Source organism: Helicoverpa armigera, chromosome 23 (genome assembly GCF_030705265.1).
Source record: "Helicoverpa armigera isolate CAAS_96S chromosome 23, ASM3070526v1, whole genome shotgun sequence".
Lineage (NCBI taxonomy): Eukaryota > Metazoa > Arthropoda > Insecta > Lepidoptera > Noctuidae > Helicoverpa > Helicoverpa armigera.
The window spans coordinates 5,556,038-5,575,863 of record NC_087142.1 but is presented as its reverse complement, the minus strand read 5'-3'; the positions used below and the strand labels follow the sequence as shown (position 1 = coordinate 5,575,863).

General features: G+C 40.0%; 1 protein-coding gene and 1 long non-coding RNA gene across 2 annotated transcripts; one reads left to right on the top strand and one right to left on the bottom strand.

Annotated features, from left to right (window-relative positions):
- Positions 1-945: 945 nt before the first annotated feature.
- On the bottom strand, positions 946-18,788 carry LOC110377251 (uncharacterized). Its single transcript, XM_021336054.3, has 16 exons — positions 18,642-18,788; positions 16,351-16,677; positions 15,938-16,210; positions 13,098-13,145; positions 12,621-12,956; positions 12,189-12,524; positions 11,709-12,050; positions 11,307-11,570; positions 10,861-11,118; positions 9,793-9,967; positions 4,539-4,711; positions 3,604-3,735; positions 3,039-3,212; positions 2,464-2,583; positions 1,835-2,038; positions 946-1,485 (listed from the first exon to the last, which is right to left on the bottom strand). Exons 1-16 carry the CDS (start codon positions 18,721-18,723, stop codon positions 1,271-1,273), a joined length of 3,459 nt encoding a protein of 1,152 aa, XP_021191729.3. The 5' UTR covers positions 18,724-18,788; the 3' UTR covers positions 946-1,270.
- LOC135118499 (uncharacterized) lies at positions 14,976-16,073 on the top strand. Its single transcript, XR_010277616.1, has 2 exons — positions 14,976-15,552; positions 15,875-16,073. It is a non-coding gene; the product is annotated as an uncharacterized LOC135118499 (long non-coding RNA).
- Positions 18,789-19,826: the final 1,038 nt, after the last annotated feature.

The window sequence follows — 19,826 nt, the reverse complement described above, 5'->3', positions numbered from 1 at the left end:
CGGACGCATGTCTTCATCTGGAGTGCCAGGTGGTATGTGACAGACGGACTCCTCAGCAGGTCAAGCGACGATTTGATGCGCTAAACTTCGCAGAGCCTATGTTCAGACTCGCCAAGATACAACGGCCGTAGTTTAGAACTTTAAAGTAAAGGCACGAGATATAAAATTACAATGTTTGTAGTTCCAATGGGTAACTCTGTTACAGTCGTTGAAGGGGTAACCCGTTCAAAACGTCTTACGACAAAAAAGTGTAACCCATTAAGAATGGGTTTTTGAATATACTGGTATCAAATCGAAAGGGTTTTAAAGAGGTTATCCATTGATAAGGGTTTTCGTAAAAAAGTGTAACAAATATGAAATTGGTTTTAAAACAACACTTTGTCAAAACCCTATCAAAAACCCTTTCAATGGGTAACCAAAATGGTCCCTGAAATAAACAGAATAAACTCTCAAACATTTTATTATGGGGGTATACAAAATTATGGGGGTGCAATTTCAAATGGTGAACTTCTCAACCGGTGCACTTCTTATAAATGTTTCAGGTCATGTCAATTTTCAGGCGCACTTTGCAACTGAAAATTGACTCTAAATATGAAAGTATTTTGCGTAGGTAATCGCCAAATCAGATTATTTCACAAATGTCATCGCATTTACATTACTTATTCATACAGAAATAGTTTTTTTTAAAACTAGGTACAAAAAAGGGACCCGGCATTGAACCCTGCAGCAGGCCCTTCTTGATTAACGACTCAGGTGACATTGAACGACTGCTGATGATTGTCCACCTTTTACTGTATTTGATGGATACGAAACGAAAGGACAAGCGAAAGATCTTTAGCAAGAATGTGAACTGAAACCTACTGATGCTAGTGACACATAATTTAATGCTTTGGAAAAGTCAGGAAATATATACGTAGGTATAGGTAGATAAATTGAAATACAATGTGCGTAAGTATAAATTAAAACTTTTGTTTATTTAGCAAAATAGAAAAGAACATTCATAGTAGGTTTCGTATAGACCCAAAGCGTTTGCAGCATTTGACTTCAAACGAACCAATAATTTAAATTACATCACTAGCCTTTTTATTTATTTATCTTATTTTTTTGAAATATATGTATAATACAAATGCGAACTATCTATATATCGTTACTGTTTTTTTCTTTGGAGTTTCTTTTTCTAAGGAAATCCTGGTGCTGCTTAGAAATGTAACTGGTCATTTTATCACTGAGCTGATCGTTTGCTCTTCAATCAAAAGTTTCTTCTCAGACTTCAAACTTTTGGAGGCAAGTCAATGACGATTTGGTTGGGCTGGTTTGCAATAGTATGCTGGGTAGGAGCTGGTCTTCTCCTGAAGCTTTCCCTGATATGGGCGGCTCTCTCGTAAGTCCACTTGCGGTTGTTCTTGGGGATGAGGGAGACGGCAGCCAGGATCAGCAGCAAGCACAGGATTGCGAAGAACAGCCACAGGAGTACTGCTGAAGCCACTGAAAGAAAACAATTTAAATTAAGTGCAAAGTAAGCTCCTATTAGCTGTCGTAAGCATTGAATTCCCGCATAGATAGCTCGCTATGAAATTGTATTTAATTTGAGTTTAATTAATTTTTTAAACCTAACGAAAATAACGGCTTGGAATGGATCTACGTTAGTGGACACTGTGGGCATGCGAACATTCCTTATTTACTCGTGACATCACAGTTCTATTTCTTTTTTTGTATACTCCCTTATGTACTACCCCTATGTATCTGTTTGCTTCATGCTCGTACTTGTGCTCGAAATCGAAAGTCACTTAAGCGATGCCATTAAATTGCCCGTTGGCCCGAAGGCGTCACTTACTGTGCATTCCAATGACAGGCGGTACGAGTAGGTCAGGGCTGGTGGTTCGTGAGATCTCATCACTGCGGCCTGACAGACGAGCTGCGATGACCCAGGGATGCAGGTCCAGCATGCCTGGCGTCTCCACCTGCAGCACACACTGCCCATGGCGCATGCGATCTGTCTCTACTCTGTATCCTAGCGGCACGTTGTTTGATGTGAAGCCTGTAAACATCAATATAGAATATCGTCAATATAGAAAAATTACAAGTTTAGGAAATGTGTTCAGGAACATTAGTTGGTTATTCCTAGAATTTGACTATTGCGGCATTTGGCCGACATAAAAAAAGAAAGAAGTTCTATTGTATTCATTTATGTATGGAAGGTACTCTGTAGTCTGTAGGTATTTGGAAGTTAAAAGTTGCCATTTTAGTGTATATCTACATTACTATCCATTTAATAAGATTTCGGCGACCAAAATTAAGTTTAAAATCTAAGGTTTTAATAAACGTCTCCCACAATTTTTTTGAACCTAGGGTTCACTTGGAAGACTAAAGAAAAACTGGCAAGAATCACCATGACGAAAGTCAAAAGACCGATAATTTGGTCTGTTCTTCATAAAACGTATTTATAATTTAATTAGATTTTACCTAGTCCGTCGATGCGCACAAATCTGCAGTAGTCCAGCTCACTAGTTCCGGCAATGGCGGCTATTGACATTTGCACTGTGATTGTGTCGCGGTCCCACATTTGATGCGTCCAAATCAGCTCTGTAATACAAGTGTTAAAAGCCCAATTAAAACTTTATTTTGTTTTATGAGAGGTAACTTGACAGCTTACAGATATACATAGAAGTATTAAATCGTATATTACGCCAATTACGAAGTGTTCAGAATAGTGTTATAATATAATTAGCCCATAGTAACATCATCAATATACAGGGTAATGGGGATTTAGGACATAAGCATAATAACTATCTAAGCATATACATATTCAAATGAAACAAGTATTCCATCTGAAAGTACTGTTTTCTATAAACCCCTACCTGTCTTATACCTGACACCTTTTCTGGAATTCCCATTTACCCATAAATTAAACCAACTTTCCCTTTAAACTGGAACAGAACAAGGGGTGTCTGACTCCCGAAGACGAAAAAACTTAAGTAGGTGTTGTAAACTAAGTATGTATTAGTAAAAAGTTATGTTAGATGTGTCTGCTTTCTTACCATCAAAATGCAAAGAAAAACTCTCTCTCTGTTCTTCCGCATAAATGTTATCTTCCAATCCAACATGGCAGCTCCAGTATCCTTCATCAGACTTCATCAGGTCATTGAACCTGATGCCGCAGTCCCCTGCATCTAAACCGCTGCCTACGTACTCGTAGTGAGGCGACAATATAGCTGGAAAGAGAAAATGACTGTTGAAAGAATAGTCTTTTTCGTAAGACCCTGGTGAAGATTTTAACGAATTCGTTTTCGGTACCTATATCCAAAGCAAATATACAAAAAGTGATAATGAAATTGAAGAACTCTTTGGGAAAAAAGAAATGGGTTTTTTATTTATTGTAATGTACTGCTGTTTACCGCGGTTCCACTCTCGTTCCTGGGAAAGTTTTCCTGTGGGCGGACAAAATTATAGCTTACGTTACTCAGAGAAAATGTAGCTTCCGAAGAGTGAAAGAATTTTTCAAATCGGTTCAGTATTTTCGGAACCTTTTGGTTACAAACAAGCTAAAATGTTCTCTCTTTATTATTAGTATACTAGTACAGAAGATATAAGTTGTAAACTCACATGGACCAACATTGTAGACGGTGCCGTTCGATGCTCTGAAGTAGCAGTACCGAATGGCAGCGTCAATGGTACAAGACATCGTCACCGCATCGCCCTCATACGCAAACACGTCTGTACTTCGCAGCACGGGCTCTGAAACCATAATATTAGACATACACTGTTACAGCCTTTTTATCGTCCCACTGCTGGGCACAGGCCTCCTCTCACACGGAGAAGGATTGAGCATTAATCACCACGCTTGCTCAATGCGGGTTGGTGATTTCAGACTTTATAGTCCAGGTTTCCTCAAGATGTTTTCCTTCACCTTTTTTTTTTATCAGCCATTGGTGTCTAAGAGTACTTAGAAAGTACATACAAACTTAGAAAAGTTGCATTGGTACTTGCCTGACCTGGAATCGAACCCACACCCTCATACTCGAGAGGTTGGCTCTTTACCCACTAGGCCACCACGACTTACGACCACGACACTACCGTAGCAATATTCCTAAAGACATGGATGAAAAATGTCTCGAAAGGAGGAAAACATTTTTGCAATATTATAAGAGGCGGGCTTCAAGTTTACTATAATAATAGAGCAAAGTCTCCTCAAATCTTATTTTTCACACACTTTGAACTTCTGCTGACTATCTATTTTTCTTTCTTCCAACACTCATTAGCTTACTTTTTCTTTATTATCTTTACTTTTTCAAATACGATTTCGATTGTCTGTTTCATTATCTGCCAGGTAGGGACTAATATTGTAAGTTACTGACCTACACCTGATCTCGGACTAAACTTGCAATCTTTATTGACCTACAAACTGTTGAGTGTAGCATCTCACATTAAGGAGTACCGTAGCCTTCTCAGGGGTCATGCATGCGGCTAGCCGAAAGTTGTCCCGATGCCTTTTAAATGCGCGAAAGGTGTTATCTAACTTCCAAAATATAATTTCTTACCATGTTGGTAGTATCCCTCAGTTTGGCCAGCCACTGTCGCTGCATACACGCGAAGGAAACCGTGTGATACTCCTTGTGTAGTGTTCACGGCACACCTCCAAGATCCCTCTTGCCAATGAGTCATGGTCATAATTCGGAGACTGCAGGAATTGCTCTCAGCATCTATTTCATAACTGCAAATGGAGGTTGAAACAAAAGTACCTATTAGGTAATTAGCCGGATTTATCAATTATTATAGCAGTTGATCCGTGAATGGATCACTATTAATTAATACCATATCGAAGCTCCTTCGTACTTCCGTAAAAGCACCAGCTGTCATTGGCATATAATTTACGACTACTACTACTATTGTTCGAGACTTTTAGTACCTCACACTTGGATACTTGGCATGGATAGGTAGTATAAATACAATACTGATCAGTATTGATCATCGTTGATCACCATTATCAAGTTAACTTCGACTATCGTATCTTAAACTCTGATGACGATCCATAAGAGTGAAAGGTCGCTACCGTCACAATCTGCCATTTAGCTCCACATATGTGTCGGCGTCAGGATCCGACATCGTTAAATAAAACAAAGGGGTTCTCACACAATCACTTGGTTTATTCCAATTAACACAGTATTAGTCACTACAATTATTTATCACGAATTTGTGGGAGGTGTGCACTCGGCAACGGTCGGCGAACGAATGACCCGAGTCGTGCGCGCGCGCCGCTTTATATAAGGTCTACCGTTGACAGATCGACGGTTGACACATCGACGGTGGCGCCGTCACGGCCATGCTGACATACGCTCGTCCTCGAGCGTCTTCTGAAAACAAGACAGCAAACTGCTCGATCATCCTGACATACTCAGTCACATCAAATCAAGTCAAATCAGTTAGTCAAATCTTTAAGTTGCGAGGTCAATCACAACAGACTTAAATGTGCTGCTCCGGCAAGCCCTTTTTTACAACCAGAGACTGTTAAACTATTCTCATCGGTATTACAACCGGAGACCGTTAAACCATTCTCATCGGTATTGCAACCGGAGACTGTTAAACCATTTTTTTAAATTACCTTTTTCTCTTTTTTTTAGCTTACTTTTTTTGTGACTTTTTTTTCTTTTTTTTAAATCTCACATAGTCTACATAAAATAGTTGGTTAGTCACCAGAACCTACGACCCATTAAGGCCAGTTCTTAACATGATTCGGTTTGTCATAAGTCGCAGAACGTTGACCCAGAGAGCCATTTCCTAAAATCAGTCACACCAGTCACGTGTCAGGGCAGTCCCCAAGATTTGTCACACTTGTCACATGTCATGGAATATCGGCCCTGCGAGCCAGTTCAGTTAAGTTAGTTACGTTAAGTCCACCTATCATCACTTTCTGAAGTCATGTCAGTCGAACATCATGATCATTTCTGAAGTCGTGTCATATAAGTACAGGTCAAAGAACATTAATTGAAATTCGTCACTGTCACCGTCATTATCAGATGACACCTTATACCTTCCATGATCGTGAGCCGCCGTCTCGGCCTCCTCAGTCCTTAGTTGGAATACAAGCTACTTCAAGTAAGCCTACACGGGCTCCAGGTATATTACCACAGCACTTTTCGAGTGGTCTTACTAGTACTCGAATTCAATATAAGATGGTCTCAAATGAACCTTAGCGATTTCCTATAAAGTTTCACGACACTCGTTGCACGGGACCATACAGTTGTTCCCATGGAGAATATTCGGCAAGAAACCCCATAGAAGATACCTATCATATTCTACGTCTATTACAATGAAAGTAAAAGCCCTAGAAATTCCTATGCAATTGAGTTTCGGTTTCTTCCGCTCAAATAAGACGAACAAAATCATCTTCAAGAGGAATCTCACTGTTGTCACTAAAAGATTAAAACGCTCTGTTTTGTCGAAGCTATTTTCCTCCTAAATCATTCCGTTTGCTGTATCTCGAATTTCTATCTACGACTAAGCAGAGTCGATTAAGAAGCTCGCTAGATCTGAAGACATCGTTCTCGTAGAAATAAAATATAAGCTCGATTGGTATACGGTATATTGCACTGAACCTGGTACTATTTGCTACTCAATCAACATCAACGATCTGAAGAGTATGATGATGACTGACGGGTATATGATGATTATAATGAACTTCTACGAGCCCGTCGCGCAACGTTCGAATCATTCTCTACAATCGCAAATAGGCACTAAAACTAAAACACTCGCCCTATCTGACTGTTGGCCAAAAATTCTACTATTGTTATAAGAGTAGTAGAATTTTTACAGGATTTCTCGAATACTCCGACTGGTATACGATTATCTGATTGGAAAGACTAGCCGGAAGACAACAGCTACTGTTCAAGGCCTAAGTACGGATTCAAATAAGGGATTCCTAGTTGAAAGGTTGTATTCGATCCCTGAAGTCAGACTACCAAAAGGCCCAACTCTATGATCAAGATCTATGAATTCGTAAAGAGAGATCAGCTATTAATATAGCCGTTTCTAGGTAATTACAATACAAAAGACTCAACAACCAAACCTCCTACTACAACCACACAGCCAATTCTACTAGTCTGCTATTGTGTGAGTCGAACTTTCAGACCGAAGTCAGACCTAGCACTACAACGATTCGGGATATCTCCGCCCAGTCCGGGACAGTCAACGTCGCCGCGCACAACCGGCAAACACTGAGTCACGTTGACTATAGGGATAATTTCTCGACTTATCAACAGCTAGAACGGCAGCTAACGTCCATTGCAAAACTCTCTCGGTATCGTTATCCTCACATTCAATAAGCAACTAACTATATCTAGTAGACATTAAAGTCAAACCAACTATGTCAGCCTCCCTTACAATGAACTCTCTCTGTTCGCGTTTACATACTACCTGATTAACCAAACAGATCGACCGATTGTGGCGCAGAGCCAGACACCCCGTCAACTCAGCCACAAACCCGACAATTTCTGCTCCTCCGGCAAACTTCATCTCAGACGGCATCCGTGAAGTCAGAAAAGGAAAGTGCTTAGGCAACTGACTAAACTTTGAAAACATTTGGGTCAGCAGTGGCCCCCCAGCCGTCAAGTCCCAAATGTGTGGCGCAACAATAGCCATCCGCGCCGATGAGGCAATATTCTGGGAACAGCAACAGTCCTCCTCCGGCAAATCTAACCTAAACAAGAGGCAAGTCCTTCACACCGACACGCTCAGAATAAGACAGGCACCACCCACCAGACCTACACTCCAGAAATCACAGCCATAAGTGCGCACCAACACTAGCCAGAACGACTCAACGGCACTACACCCCTGACACATTTCTCCTACGCATCACGAGCTGCACTACCACCAGTTACGGATTTCATGAACAGCAATCACCTTTCAAAAGAAGAAACCGGTCACATCAGCTGCCAAGCATGAAATAAAAGAAAGATCCAACAGTTAGTCCGACTTTCAAATTGTAAATTACAACTACGATTGTCACTCACACGAACGCCTTCCATTCGACAGGCTTTACATGATCTTTGTGTCCCTTAGCCGACTTATCAGCCCATCCTGGTTTTCTAGGAACCACAGTAACGCGACACTAACTGTACTCACACAGATTTACACGAGTCTCTTCCTGATCACCACGCTGCTATCGCACAGGCCAACGGGTCTTTTCCAAGTCACCCCGATACCCATCATAGGTACAGCACAACAATAAAATCACTAAGTAGGCGTAAGAAGTAACAACACCTTGCCAACAAATCTATAGTCTGACGTATAATTGAATTATTCTATGTTACTGAAAGACATTAATCAGAACCCGTGGAACTACTTCTCAGCGTCGGTGATTCCACTAGTTAACTACCACTGACAATAATTGTGTGGTCAACCACGGCGATCGTATAATTAGCCCTTATTACGAGATCAGCCAGCCGCACACATATTATAGTGCGCAGGCATCTGCGCAGACACAGACGTACCCTATTCCTTCAATCTCATAGCGACACAAGGACTGACCACAAGGAGGACCGACATCAATGCGCTCTCCAATGAAGGGTGCGTCAATCAGCATCTTCCAGGCTCCGAGCTGCCTTTTGAAAATTTCCAAAACCAACAAAGCCAACTCGTCCCGACCCGAGATCCCGAGCACAACAGTCGCACTACGTGACAACTAAACCAACGACACAGTTCATATCTACCAATACCACTAGTCAACGAGGCAGTTCCACGTTTAATAACCTCGTGTAAAAAATAACCTCAACATAAAACTATGGATTAAACAATGGATTGGTCTCACCGGGTTTTCCACTCAACTTGCGTAACGATCGCACATCGCTATGGCGCGCAGTACAGCAAAGCTTTCGCGGACGTGAAGCCACGGAGATGCACAAGCACCAACACTCCGACCTCACAAAGACACGTTGGGCTAATGGCAGGCAGCGTCGTAATTTTCTCGCCATATTGCACAATGATCACCGTCATTGTTGAAACATGAAGAAAAAAAATGACAAATTCGGTTAATTTTCTAGCATACCTTCAATAACTAGCTTGACATGTAACAATGGAAACCGATACCATTACCATAACCGTGGTTACCATACTTGTACCTTCGCTGAAATTCTTAATAAATCTTCTACTACAAACTCCATTTTAAATTATCGACTTCCAATTTTTTTTTCTTTTTAGTGGGTAGGCAATTTATCTTCACGTGGCGGGTTCTCTCGAAATCAGTCTGGTCATTCACCAACCAACCAACATCATGTTGCAGTACGAGATTCACCACCCAGGATTCTTGCTTGTGCTTGCCTGGCTTGATTCAATGCGATAGCAGTGTTGCATCAGGCGTATCAACTTTTGCCACTAGAATCTTCACATTTTGAACACGTGGGCGATGCAGGGCAATCCTTAACAGATGTGGGCATTCGGATTGCATCCCACTTCTGATGTCGGCGTCAGGATCCGACATCGTTAAATAAAACAAAGGGGTTCTCACACAATCACTTGGTTTATTCCAATTAACACAGTATTAGTCACTACAATTATTTATCACGAATTTGTGGGAGGTGTGCACTCGGCAACGGTCGGCGAACGAATGACCCGAGTCGTGCTTTTTTGGTATGGCATCTCGCAGTTCAGCCTAGGAGGCCGTGTACTGCTTAACCGGACTTTCCCGAGTCGTGCGCGCGCGCCGCTTTATATAAGGTCTACCGTTGACAGATCGACGGTTGACACATCGACGGTGGCGCCGTCATATGTATAAAACACAGTTAATATCAAGATACAAACCCTCTGATGGACCCGATATATCCGCCCTGGCTGACCCCATGGCTTGCTACCATAGTACTGTGGTTAGGGTCGCGGAACTTGCAGGCGCTGACCTCGTACCCAGCTGGCACGGAGCACGTCAATGTCACTGAGTCACCGTTCCAAGCCACGCCTGTCGTAACCACTGGTCCTGCGCCTAAAGTTATGAAGACTTTACAGATCTCTTCATAAAAAGCTTTATTAAGGGACGGTTTTCTAACTTCATGATTATATGGCCAGATGCTTACCAAGTAGCCAAAGCCTTACCAAAGGGTATTGGGTTGCCCGGGTAAGTGGGTGAGGAGGTCAGATAGACAATCGCTCCTTGTTAAACTCTGGTACTCAGCTGGAAGAAATCGCTGATTAGCGATAAGACTGTCCGCCATTTTGTACTCTTCTTTGTGTATTCTGATGTCCTGCGTTGTTAATTTTCTTGGTGTACAATAAAGCATAATCGATCTATCTATCCATCTATCAGCTGTATCCGGTTAGACTGGTAGCCGATACCAACATAGTTGGCAAAAGGCTTGGCTACTTGGTTTGAAAAAAAGACGCCTCGAGAACCCTTATACTTTCCGCGTAAATGTGGATTTTTAGGTACATATAGAAACATTTGCCACTGCACTTGACAGTCAATAAATAGTTCCGATTAAAAAACCCGAAAGATGTTGTAAGTTACTGAAAGTTGTTTGATTAACATTTAAAAAGTGCTATGTAGATTATTCGGCACGTGTCGTCATGTCATGCGTAACTCATACAAGTTTAATTTTATCCTTATGTCCTTATGCTTCTATTCTTCATTTTTTTTTAATAATTTTAAATGTTTATTTACATAGATATTTATATGCACATAAAAACTATTCTAGTAAAACAAAAAATTCATCCCCATCGCTGTCAACTGGGAGCGTACCCAAGAGGCTGGCAGCATTACCTCGTTGGACGGCCATGCCGATCCTTTGTCCGAGGTAATAGCCAGCCTTTTGGTCACGAGAAGCGTGATTTTATTACGTAACAGACCACACACCAAATTAATTTACAACTATGACATACCGTCTCCTCTGACGTCGACGTTGAAGCTAATGTATTCTAGTACAACTGTACCAGCTATCCCGATAGACACACTCCACTGTCCTTTGTGATCCATAGTTGCTCTATCCACGACTATCCTACATGGACCAAATCCTTCGGAAACTATTTGGTATTTGTTATCTCTAACTCTGCAGTACACTGCATCTTCAGGACCAACCGTTATATCGACGGAACTTCCAATGTCCCACGACAAATTATCCAGTGTTATGTTAATGTATTCTAAAAAATGATAAAAACAATTAGTAAACTGGAGAACAAAAATGCTGAAGACTGAGTAATTATGAAAATATAGATCGAGAATTAGAACCCAATCTCTAAAGCCAGGTATTAAATCAAGTAGACCCTTCACTACTTCAAGCTGTATCCCCACTAATGAAGGTAGGTATATTATGATAGTTTAACTTTACCTAAGACGTTAACTACAACAGTCGCCCTGTATGTAATTTGATTGCCATACACAATAGCCCACGTTCCCGTGTGAGTGTTATTTACGCTTCTGATGACGTAACCGCAGGAATCACGATTGAATGTATCAACTTCCAACTCCGTCACTTCTTCGTTATTCGGTCCATACAGTTTGCAAGTGTCATACATTGATGTAGCATTAGGTAAACTCAGATAAAGGTCATTACCTTCAATAATGTTTATTGCATTCCCAAGAGACAATGTTTCTGAAAATAGGTAATCAAGTTATAAATCCAAAATTAGATTACGAAATGTCTTAAGGTACGGAGATTAGCTATGTTATCTTCGGACGTGACTTGATATGGGTGTAATAAATAATCATTAATTTAAATATTATCGATTACCTTCGATACGGATAGAGAATGGCCGGCGTCTTTCGATAGGTGTAGAATATCTAGCTGCCCTAGAAATTAGAGTCCATTCACCGAGCAGGTCTACAGATGTTACATTGATCATGACTCCGCATGCAATACCACTTCCTTGAATGAATTCTACGTTGGGTATATTATATCCAGGTATGAAGGCGTATTGCAGGCCACTGGGGGTCAATAAGTGACAACTCTCAGTTACCACAAATGAAGCCGTTGGAATAGTTATTGTATTAGTTGATCCCATGTCCGTATCAATGATGACTTCGGCCAAATATTCAATATCTCTGAATTCATCGATAATGGGATTTGCAGGATCTGAAAGATAAAAGGTAAAACTAAGGCTGTGTGTATTTTTATAAAAACTTTGCATTGAGTACACGATAAACGATTCACTTCAGCATATTACGGTGTGCCAACAAAAAGTTAAAGTCATACGAGCAAGTCACGACTTACCTTCCTTGATGACATGGAACGTCAATTGTCTCTCAGTAAACTGATTTCCATTACTGAATTTCCCAATAATCCGCCATTCGCCCACAACGTCCTCAGTGATTGGATCAAAAGCTGCTCTACAGCCAGTAGCATCACTCAGACTCTTTAACGCTAATTCATTCGGGGGAGGGTTGTCTTGCAAATCGTATGTTTGCCCTGAAGGGGTTTGGTACCAACAATTATCCACATTCCCGGAGTCTGTTACATCGACATTTAGAGCAGTTCCCATAATAACGAGATGTGTTTCCTCTGGGAGTACGGTCACATTGTACGCCTGTGCGTAAGGGTCTGCTTCATCTGAAACACTATCACAGTTAGGCATACCTTCAGCTCTACGTATGTACAAGCACAACGTACTTTACTTAGACACCATTTGGTTTAAATTATACTTACTGTAAAGGAAAAAGGTCAATGGCAAGCGAATCTCTTCCATTCCTCCAACCCATCCACGGAATTTTCCATAGATAGTCCAATCGCCTAAGGTTGATCTATCTATATCAGTGAAATTAATGCTACAAAGACCAGCACTGAGAGCAACACCTTCTATGTGAGGGTACTTTACATCATTAGTTATAACCAGGTCTTCGCCCTCAGGAGTTATGACGTGGCAGGAGAGAACATCAATTCGTCCTGCTACACCAGGGTTCACGCTTCCTCCAAAGTGAACTGGATGACTGAACCTATTTTGTATGGTCTGATCCCAATGAGCAGCTGGCCTGTTATTGTTATCTATAAAAATACATTTTGTAATGTTGAGATCATTCAAGAGATTCGTTAGATCAATTTCTGGGTCGGTAATTTTTTTTATTACAATTTGAGTTATTTGTGAGCACATATCTACAAATTGAGTCAATTTTAAGAAATACTTACTCCAAACTATTTCGGCTTGCTGGCATCGCATTTCATCTTTCCCAGCAGTACTGGGATTCTATAAAACTCGATCAACAACTCGCATTTCACTTCGATTCGTAATGTCATTTCATACTTTAGGGGAGGTAGGGGAGGGATGGGCACTTTTTCACAATTTATTGCATAAAAAATCAGATTTTACAGATCATTATCAACTTTTATTGCCATTTCTTATATTCGGCTAGATATAATGAAAGAGCTTTCCTAAAAATTACAATCAGTTTCAACATTACGAGATATTTAAACGGTTTTATTTAGCTCACCCCGTTTGTTTTATTATTTATTCTTGGATCAAATTTAGTAATTCAAATTTCACCCTCTTCCTGTCAACCGATTGGTCTGAAATTTTGTATACACCTTTAATTAAATCCAATATGGCCGCCGGCACAAAATGGCACAGCCCCCTCAATATGGGTATCAAATGAAAGGGCTACACAAGTAGAATACTGTCAGCAACCCCAGCGGGGCGCAACAGGGCCAAGGCCTGCCTGCACGTCGATTCTATAAAATTCGAACAACAACTCGCATTTCACTTCGCTATTCACTCTCACTTCGCATTCGATTCAGAACGACCTTGATTTTGCATTCTGTAAACATCACCTAATCACTTGCGAAGTGAAGTGAGCTCGACATCGACCAATGCTGTGCTAGTGACTTCCCCACTCGACAAAATGTCAACCGAGATTAATCAGTTTTTAATTTTATCAGTTTTGACACAGAATTTTAGCTAAATATGATGTTTTAGTTATAATTTGTTATTGTAAGGAATTTGAGGCAGCTTTTAAGTATAAAATAACAGAAATCTCTAAATTCGTGCTGTGAATATAATCTATGCTTACCCTACGAAAAAAAAATACTGACAGCGCCAATTTGCCTTTCTTGCTGATTTTGAGGAAACCTTATATATTTTTTTACTACGGCCGGATTGTTCAGAGCTTCCACTACTTCATTTATGCAACGAGATGCAGACGGTTGCGATAAATAAGTTCTGATGCCCTCTTTAATAACCTTCTGGTAACCGCCACTAGTCAAGAATGATAAAGTACATAGTATCTGTGAAACAATAAATCAATAAAAAATGTAATACCTACTTTAGTGAAAACAAAATTGAGACCAATTTGGTTATTTTCATGCTTAAGAGAATACCAATATTATAACTGAAGTACAGAGTCTTTTGAAAACATATCAGCTGGCGGGGAAACCACATAAAGGGAATACTCCTTATTAAGAACTAAGTGTTTTTCTTATTATTGTGTGCTTGATTACAATTTTTCAACTATAAACTGTGTCAATACTTACTTTTACACGAGTTGTAAGTCCTTTGCCTCGACGTTTTGTGGGCTTTATCAGGGGCAGTAAATCAGACTCCAGTTGGTCAATTAGCTCCTTTGACAATCTATATATGCTCACATAGTCATCATCGCGAGTTAATAAAGATAAACTACGAATTCTAGCAGATTGTTGACGGTTTTCTAAATTATCTAAAGCATGAGCTTCTTCTAATAAAGATTTAAGCAAAAACATTCTAGCCATCGTTAAAGGTAGGCACTTAATCACTTTAAAACACTTAGAACTTTATTTAAACACTATTTTAAATATAATAGTCTCTAGATCAAGTTGGCAACGGTACCTGAAACAAGATTCTATAAAGGATTTTTCGCGCAGATTTATAACCTCACAAATTTTCACTGACGAAGAAGAGCAAAATTTACAAATTATACATTACATGGTATGTCCAAGCCTCCCTACCATAGGGAGCATTGGACACTTTGACTTAGTTTATGAAAAAAATCGGTAAAAACTTTTAAGTTAAACGGTTTTATCTTATGTGCACTGAAAACTAGAAAATAAAAATAGTTACTTACCTGTCAACCTACGTAGGTGGTCCCGGTCATATTAGACTAAAATAAAAACGTGGGGCCCATTAACTATTGCTGTAGTACTCTCTTCTAAAGGTATAATAGGTGTGGATTGCATCGACTTACTATAATTGTAACTGGAGATTTTGACAATCAATAATTAATAATAGAAAATACACATACCTTTCATTAGTTTTCTCTTTATAACGATCCGAAACCGCAACAAAATATTTAAGTACTTTTACGAGTGTTTGTTCTTGACAACTCACAGAAATGACAGATAGTCTATGGATGAACACCGTTACCAGTCGGTAACGTAAACTACCCAATAAAAAAAAAACAAAACTATGATCTATCAGAAATCAGAATAAAAGGACCCCCCTTTTATTCTGATTTGATCATGTCTCCCAACTGCCCATCTCTCCCCTACCTCCCCTATAGATAGACAGATTTTGACAGATCTGTCAAAATCTCGACTTTGATTTAGTTCAACTTGTCAACACGCTCGATAGTGAAGCGCTAGTGTAGTTTGACAATGTCAATCACGAAACTTTAAGGTAGAATTCCGTGGGTCGCGATTGTCGCAGCCGCGCGCGACAATAGTCAACCTATGAAAATGTATGGCACCGCTGCCGAGGGCTGCGACAGTCGCGCGCGGACGACGAATTTCGTGAGCCGCTCGCGGCCGTACGCTTCTCAACATGGTCTAGCGCTTAATAACATCTTTAGAATTTTAGTAAAACCAGAATTAAATTTTTGACAATGCCGCGAGCAGCTTACGAAATTCGTCGGCCGCGCGCGACTGTCACGGGCCTCGACAACGGTGCCATACATTTTCATAGGTTGACTATTGTCGCGTCCACGGAATTCTACCTTTAGATCGAAGTCGAAGTGAGAGTGATGTCGAAGTGAGTTGTGATATTTTATAGAATCGACATGCTGGTTTGCCGCAGAGTCTCCATTCGCCTAACAAGTTTTGCGTCATTGGTCCGATGGAGATTCTACAGGATACAAAATTGCTCTTTTTCTGCACTGTAACATTTTCCATTTGGAAGGATTCAGACTTGACGAGACTACCTCCTGGAGGCCGTATGTAGCACTCTTCGTCTGATACTGTGTTATCTAACGACACATCTATTACTAATCCCTCTCTCGTAAAATGGTTGATCTTGCTAAGAAAGTGGATGTTTTCATCCTCTTCTTCTTTTTCGGGCTCTGAAATATTTGTAAGTATTAGTGTATGAACTCTCACTGAATTTTAACCAGTAGCGTTTTCTGAATCAATCGCCATTTTCTTAGAATTAAGTAGGTACTTAAGTGGTATCTATGAAAAGTACACAAGGTTAAACGCTCACCAGGGGTAATCAGAACCACTTGTGTAGTGGCTGTTTCAGCCTTATCATCGCCATCGTGGTCATAAGTCAGCACCCACACTCCTTCATCGTCTTTATCTACATTAAGAACTCTGACCTCACATGCGTTCATCATATTTCCTTGCCGTACCTCAAATTTATCGAATTTCTGACTAGTGTCACGAGGTGTGAAAGTTACGCTGTTATTGTGAGGTGGTATAAGTATGCATTTATTCAGTTTATGTAATATGGTTACAACAGATAATGAGAAACTATCTCCTTCATTCAGTTCCCTTGTAGGTATGCTGACTTGGTTGCCGGTGGCACCTCCTGAAAATAAAGTTAAATTGTGATTTATGCACTAATGGCGTCCAGACCAATTTTTAGCTCCCTACACAATAGAGTGGTGTTGAAATTACGCGACAAAGATCAACAATTCGTTATACTAAAAAAAATCATCATGATGCGCATTAAATTAAGCATTGTATTTTATACAGCTGCATGTGCATGTCAATTTAAATTGTCGGACTTCAAATCAGACCAGTAGTTTCTGAGATTCACTGGACATCATCATCCCAGCCTTTTCCCAACTATGTAGGGGACGGCTTTCAGTCTAACCGGATGCAGCAGAGTACCAGTGTTTTACAAGGAACAACTGCCTACCTGACCTCCTCAACCCAATACTCCTTGGTTAGACTGGTGTCAGACTTACTGGCTTCTGACTACCCGTAAGGACCCCGGGACCTACAGTTAACCCTAACGTGCTCATCGAAACTCAGTCATTGCTGTCCAAGACATACTTAGAAAGTATGTTCATTCAGATGTACAGAACAAAGAACTGAAATTACAATTTTCATTGTAAAATGCTACGTCTCCGCGTAGGCTACGAAAAATGCTACGAGTTGCTACGCCGTACTGATTAGCTACGTAACTAGAAGCTTTGTGCGCTTATCAAAAAAAAACTGCTTCAGATATCAAAGATAATCATTAAACTATGTATTTGATAATTGACAAATAGATAACATTAACTAAGTCCAATCGGTTGATAATGCTTGCGACATTTACCTACGTAAGGTCACCAATGATTGCGTTATTTGGGAATTTACAAGTGCCCTGATTACTCACTCACTACACTAAATATGTACTTATAAAGTATTAGGTATAAGTGTACTTATATTTTACTAGCCGATTCCCCGCGTTCTCACCCTCCCTAGTAGGAACTACTACCTGTACCGAGATAAAATATAGCCTATGTTACCAAGGAAAAGTAAAGCGTTCCAACAGTGAAAGATTTTTTCAAATCGGTTCAGTAGTTTCGGAGTGTTAGTGTAGTTAAAAAAAATCCTCTAAATATATTTTACGTTGTGTGAGCGTTTGTTAACTTTACTTGTTGATGCTTTCATGGCGATTATGTAGCTGTGCCGGTCGTATTAAACGATAGATTTCAGGCTGAGATACTGTGAAATATTTTGATCAAAGTTCAGTAGATAACGAAATTCAGAAGGCCGAAAGAGTGACTGCGCCCTTGATACATAAGGCTTACAACAAGGGCTATACAAGGGCTTGAGAAGGAACATGATGGGTTTTAGTCAGTGAGAATCTGACACCCCCTCACGCTGCACCCACTGCGGGTTGGGTCATTCGATAAATGCCCATAAAAAGAAGTCCAATGATTAATACCGGCTTACCAAAATGAAGAAACGTCAGAACTTTCAACTTACTGCTTGAATAAACATTATCTCGAAACTTTCTAGATAAGTACTAAAGCGAGTTTAGGTAAGAGAGTACCTAAACCTTTATTTTAAAACTGAAGTCTTTATAGACATCAAAATATCAATTGGAAAGTTTCCTATGCATAAGTATTGATAATTCTAAAATTGTTGACACTCAGAGATAAGATGAAATAAGATGAAGATACAAAGGGAGACATCAAATTGACTCGGATACACGTTATTTGATAACCAGTAAAAGTAGAGTAGTAGGTACTTATGATCAGTATGTAGGTAACAAAGAAGTAATTAAGTTATCATTAAAAATAAAAAAGCTCGAATCTACCCGTTGATATTTAAGAACTATAAAAGTGTTTTATTGTCTTGAATTAAAAAATATAAGTAAAACCATAGAGCGTGCAATGAGCATCCCTACTTTTCAGAGAAAAACCATGATCGATAAGAAAACCAATGGATCCTAAGTCAAAGCTGATCTTAGAACACTATGTTCGAAGGCCACATTTTTATCAGTTGTTTTGTTTACATTGCAAATTGTTGTGTACACCAAAATAAAACTCAGCCTACCTGCAAGCAGGATGGTGCAAAGGAGTCCGAAAACACACAACCGAAGCATTTTGCCTCTGACATGCGACTGAAAAGCGCTCATTCTTTCATGATATTCAACTTCACCGATAACAAGCAACCACGTGAGACACGGCCACGGAGAACAAAATGACTAGCGGAGGTGCCACAACGGAGAATCACATAAGAAAGTAGCGCGCCAAATGCGGGTGTGCACTGGACGAGGAACGTTATGTCTACGGCTTTCTACGCCTTCGTTGGACTCGACCATTTTATGTAATACCAAAAACTGTTGACAGATGCCTCAAAAAACCCAAATGCCTCGTTAGTTCACTAGCGACTGATAATTTTAGTCAAGCCCACTGAACGAGTTTGGTCGAGAAGAAGGCGCCAGAGTCTAGCGGCTTGACTAATGTGCATTATGGCATATCCGCTTACCTTTCCTTACTCCGTGTATACGACCCATTCCTCAGAGCACTGAGTTTCGTCTAATCTTATCTCTGTAGCAGTCATGAATTGACTACTAATTCATGTTTAATGAGCTAGGATTTATCTTAATCTCGCCTATTTTATGTCTAGATCTGAGATTTCGAAGATATGCCTTTAATTTGTGAACTTTGTTCTCATCGCGACTTTTTGCACTTTGGTTTATGAAGACCTAAAGTTGTTGTTGTCAAGACTTGGGCATCGTCATATTGACCTAGGCACAGTATTAAGAGTCTCAATTTATTATACTATGACCTAAGTAAATATCAAGCTTCTAAGCAAAAAGTTGATTATGGCTTTTAAGGGAGCATTCCGTTAACATGATTTACGTTGGTAACTTCACTTCAAAAAAAGCTGTCTACCCATGGAGTTTTTTACTGGTACTTCACCAAAAGACTTCGCAAAGTTCTCCATGTTTCGTTACATACAGCTTGCATAGGCCTTTTCAATAAAATGTTTGATCACAATAATTTGATATTCAATCTTGATCGACAAGAATGATTGACTGTCGATCACCGATAAAAACTGAATATTTTCCTTAGACAAACCTATCAAACAAAAGCAATTACGTATGTTTAATATGTCACGTACGATCTGATAAAAGATTAGAATGGTAATCCAAATCCTTGCCTTATTATAGTCCTTATGTGCAAGCATGACAAACATAGCACGTGCTAGTTTGAACACGCTTGAACTGGATCC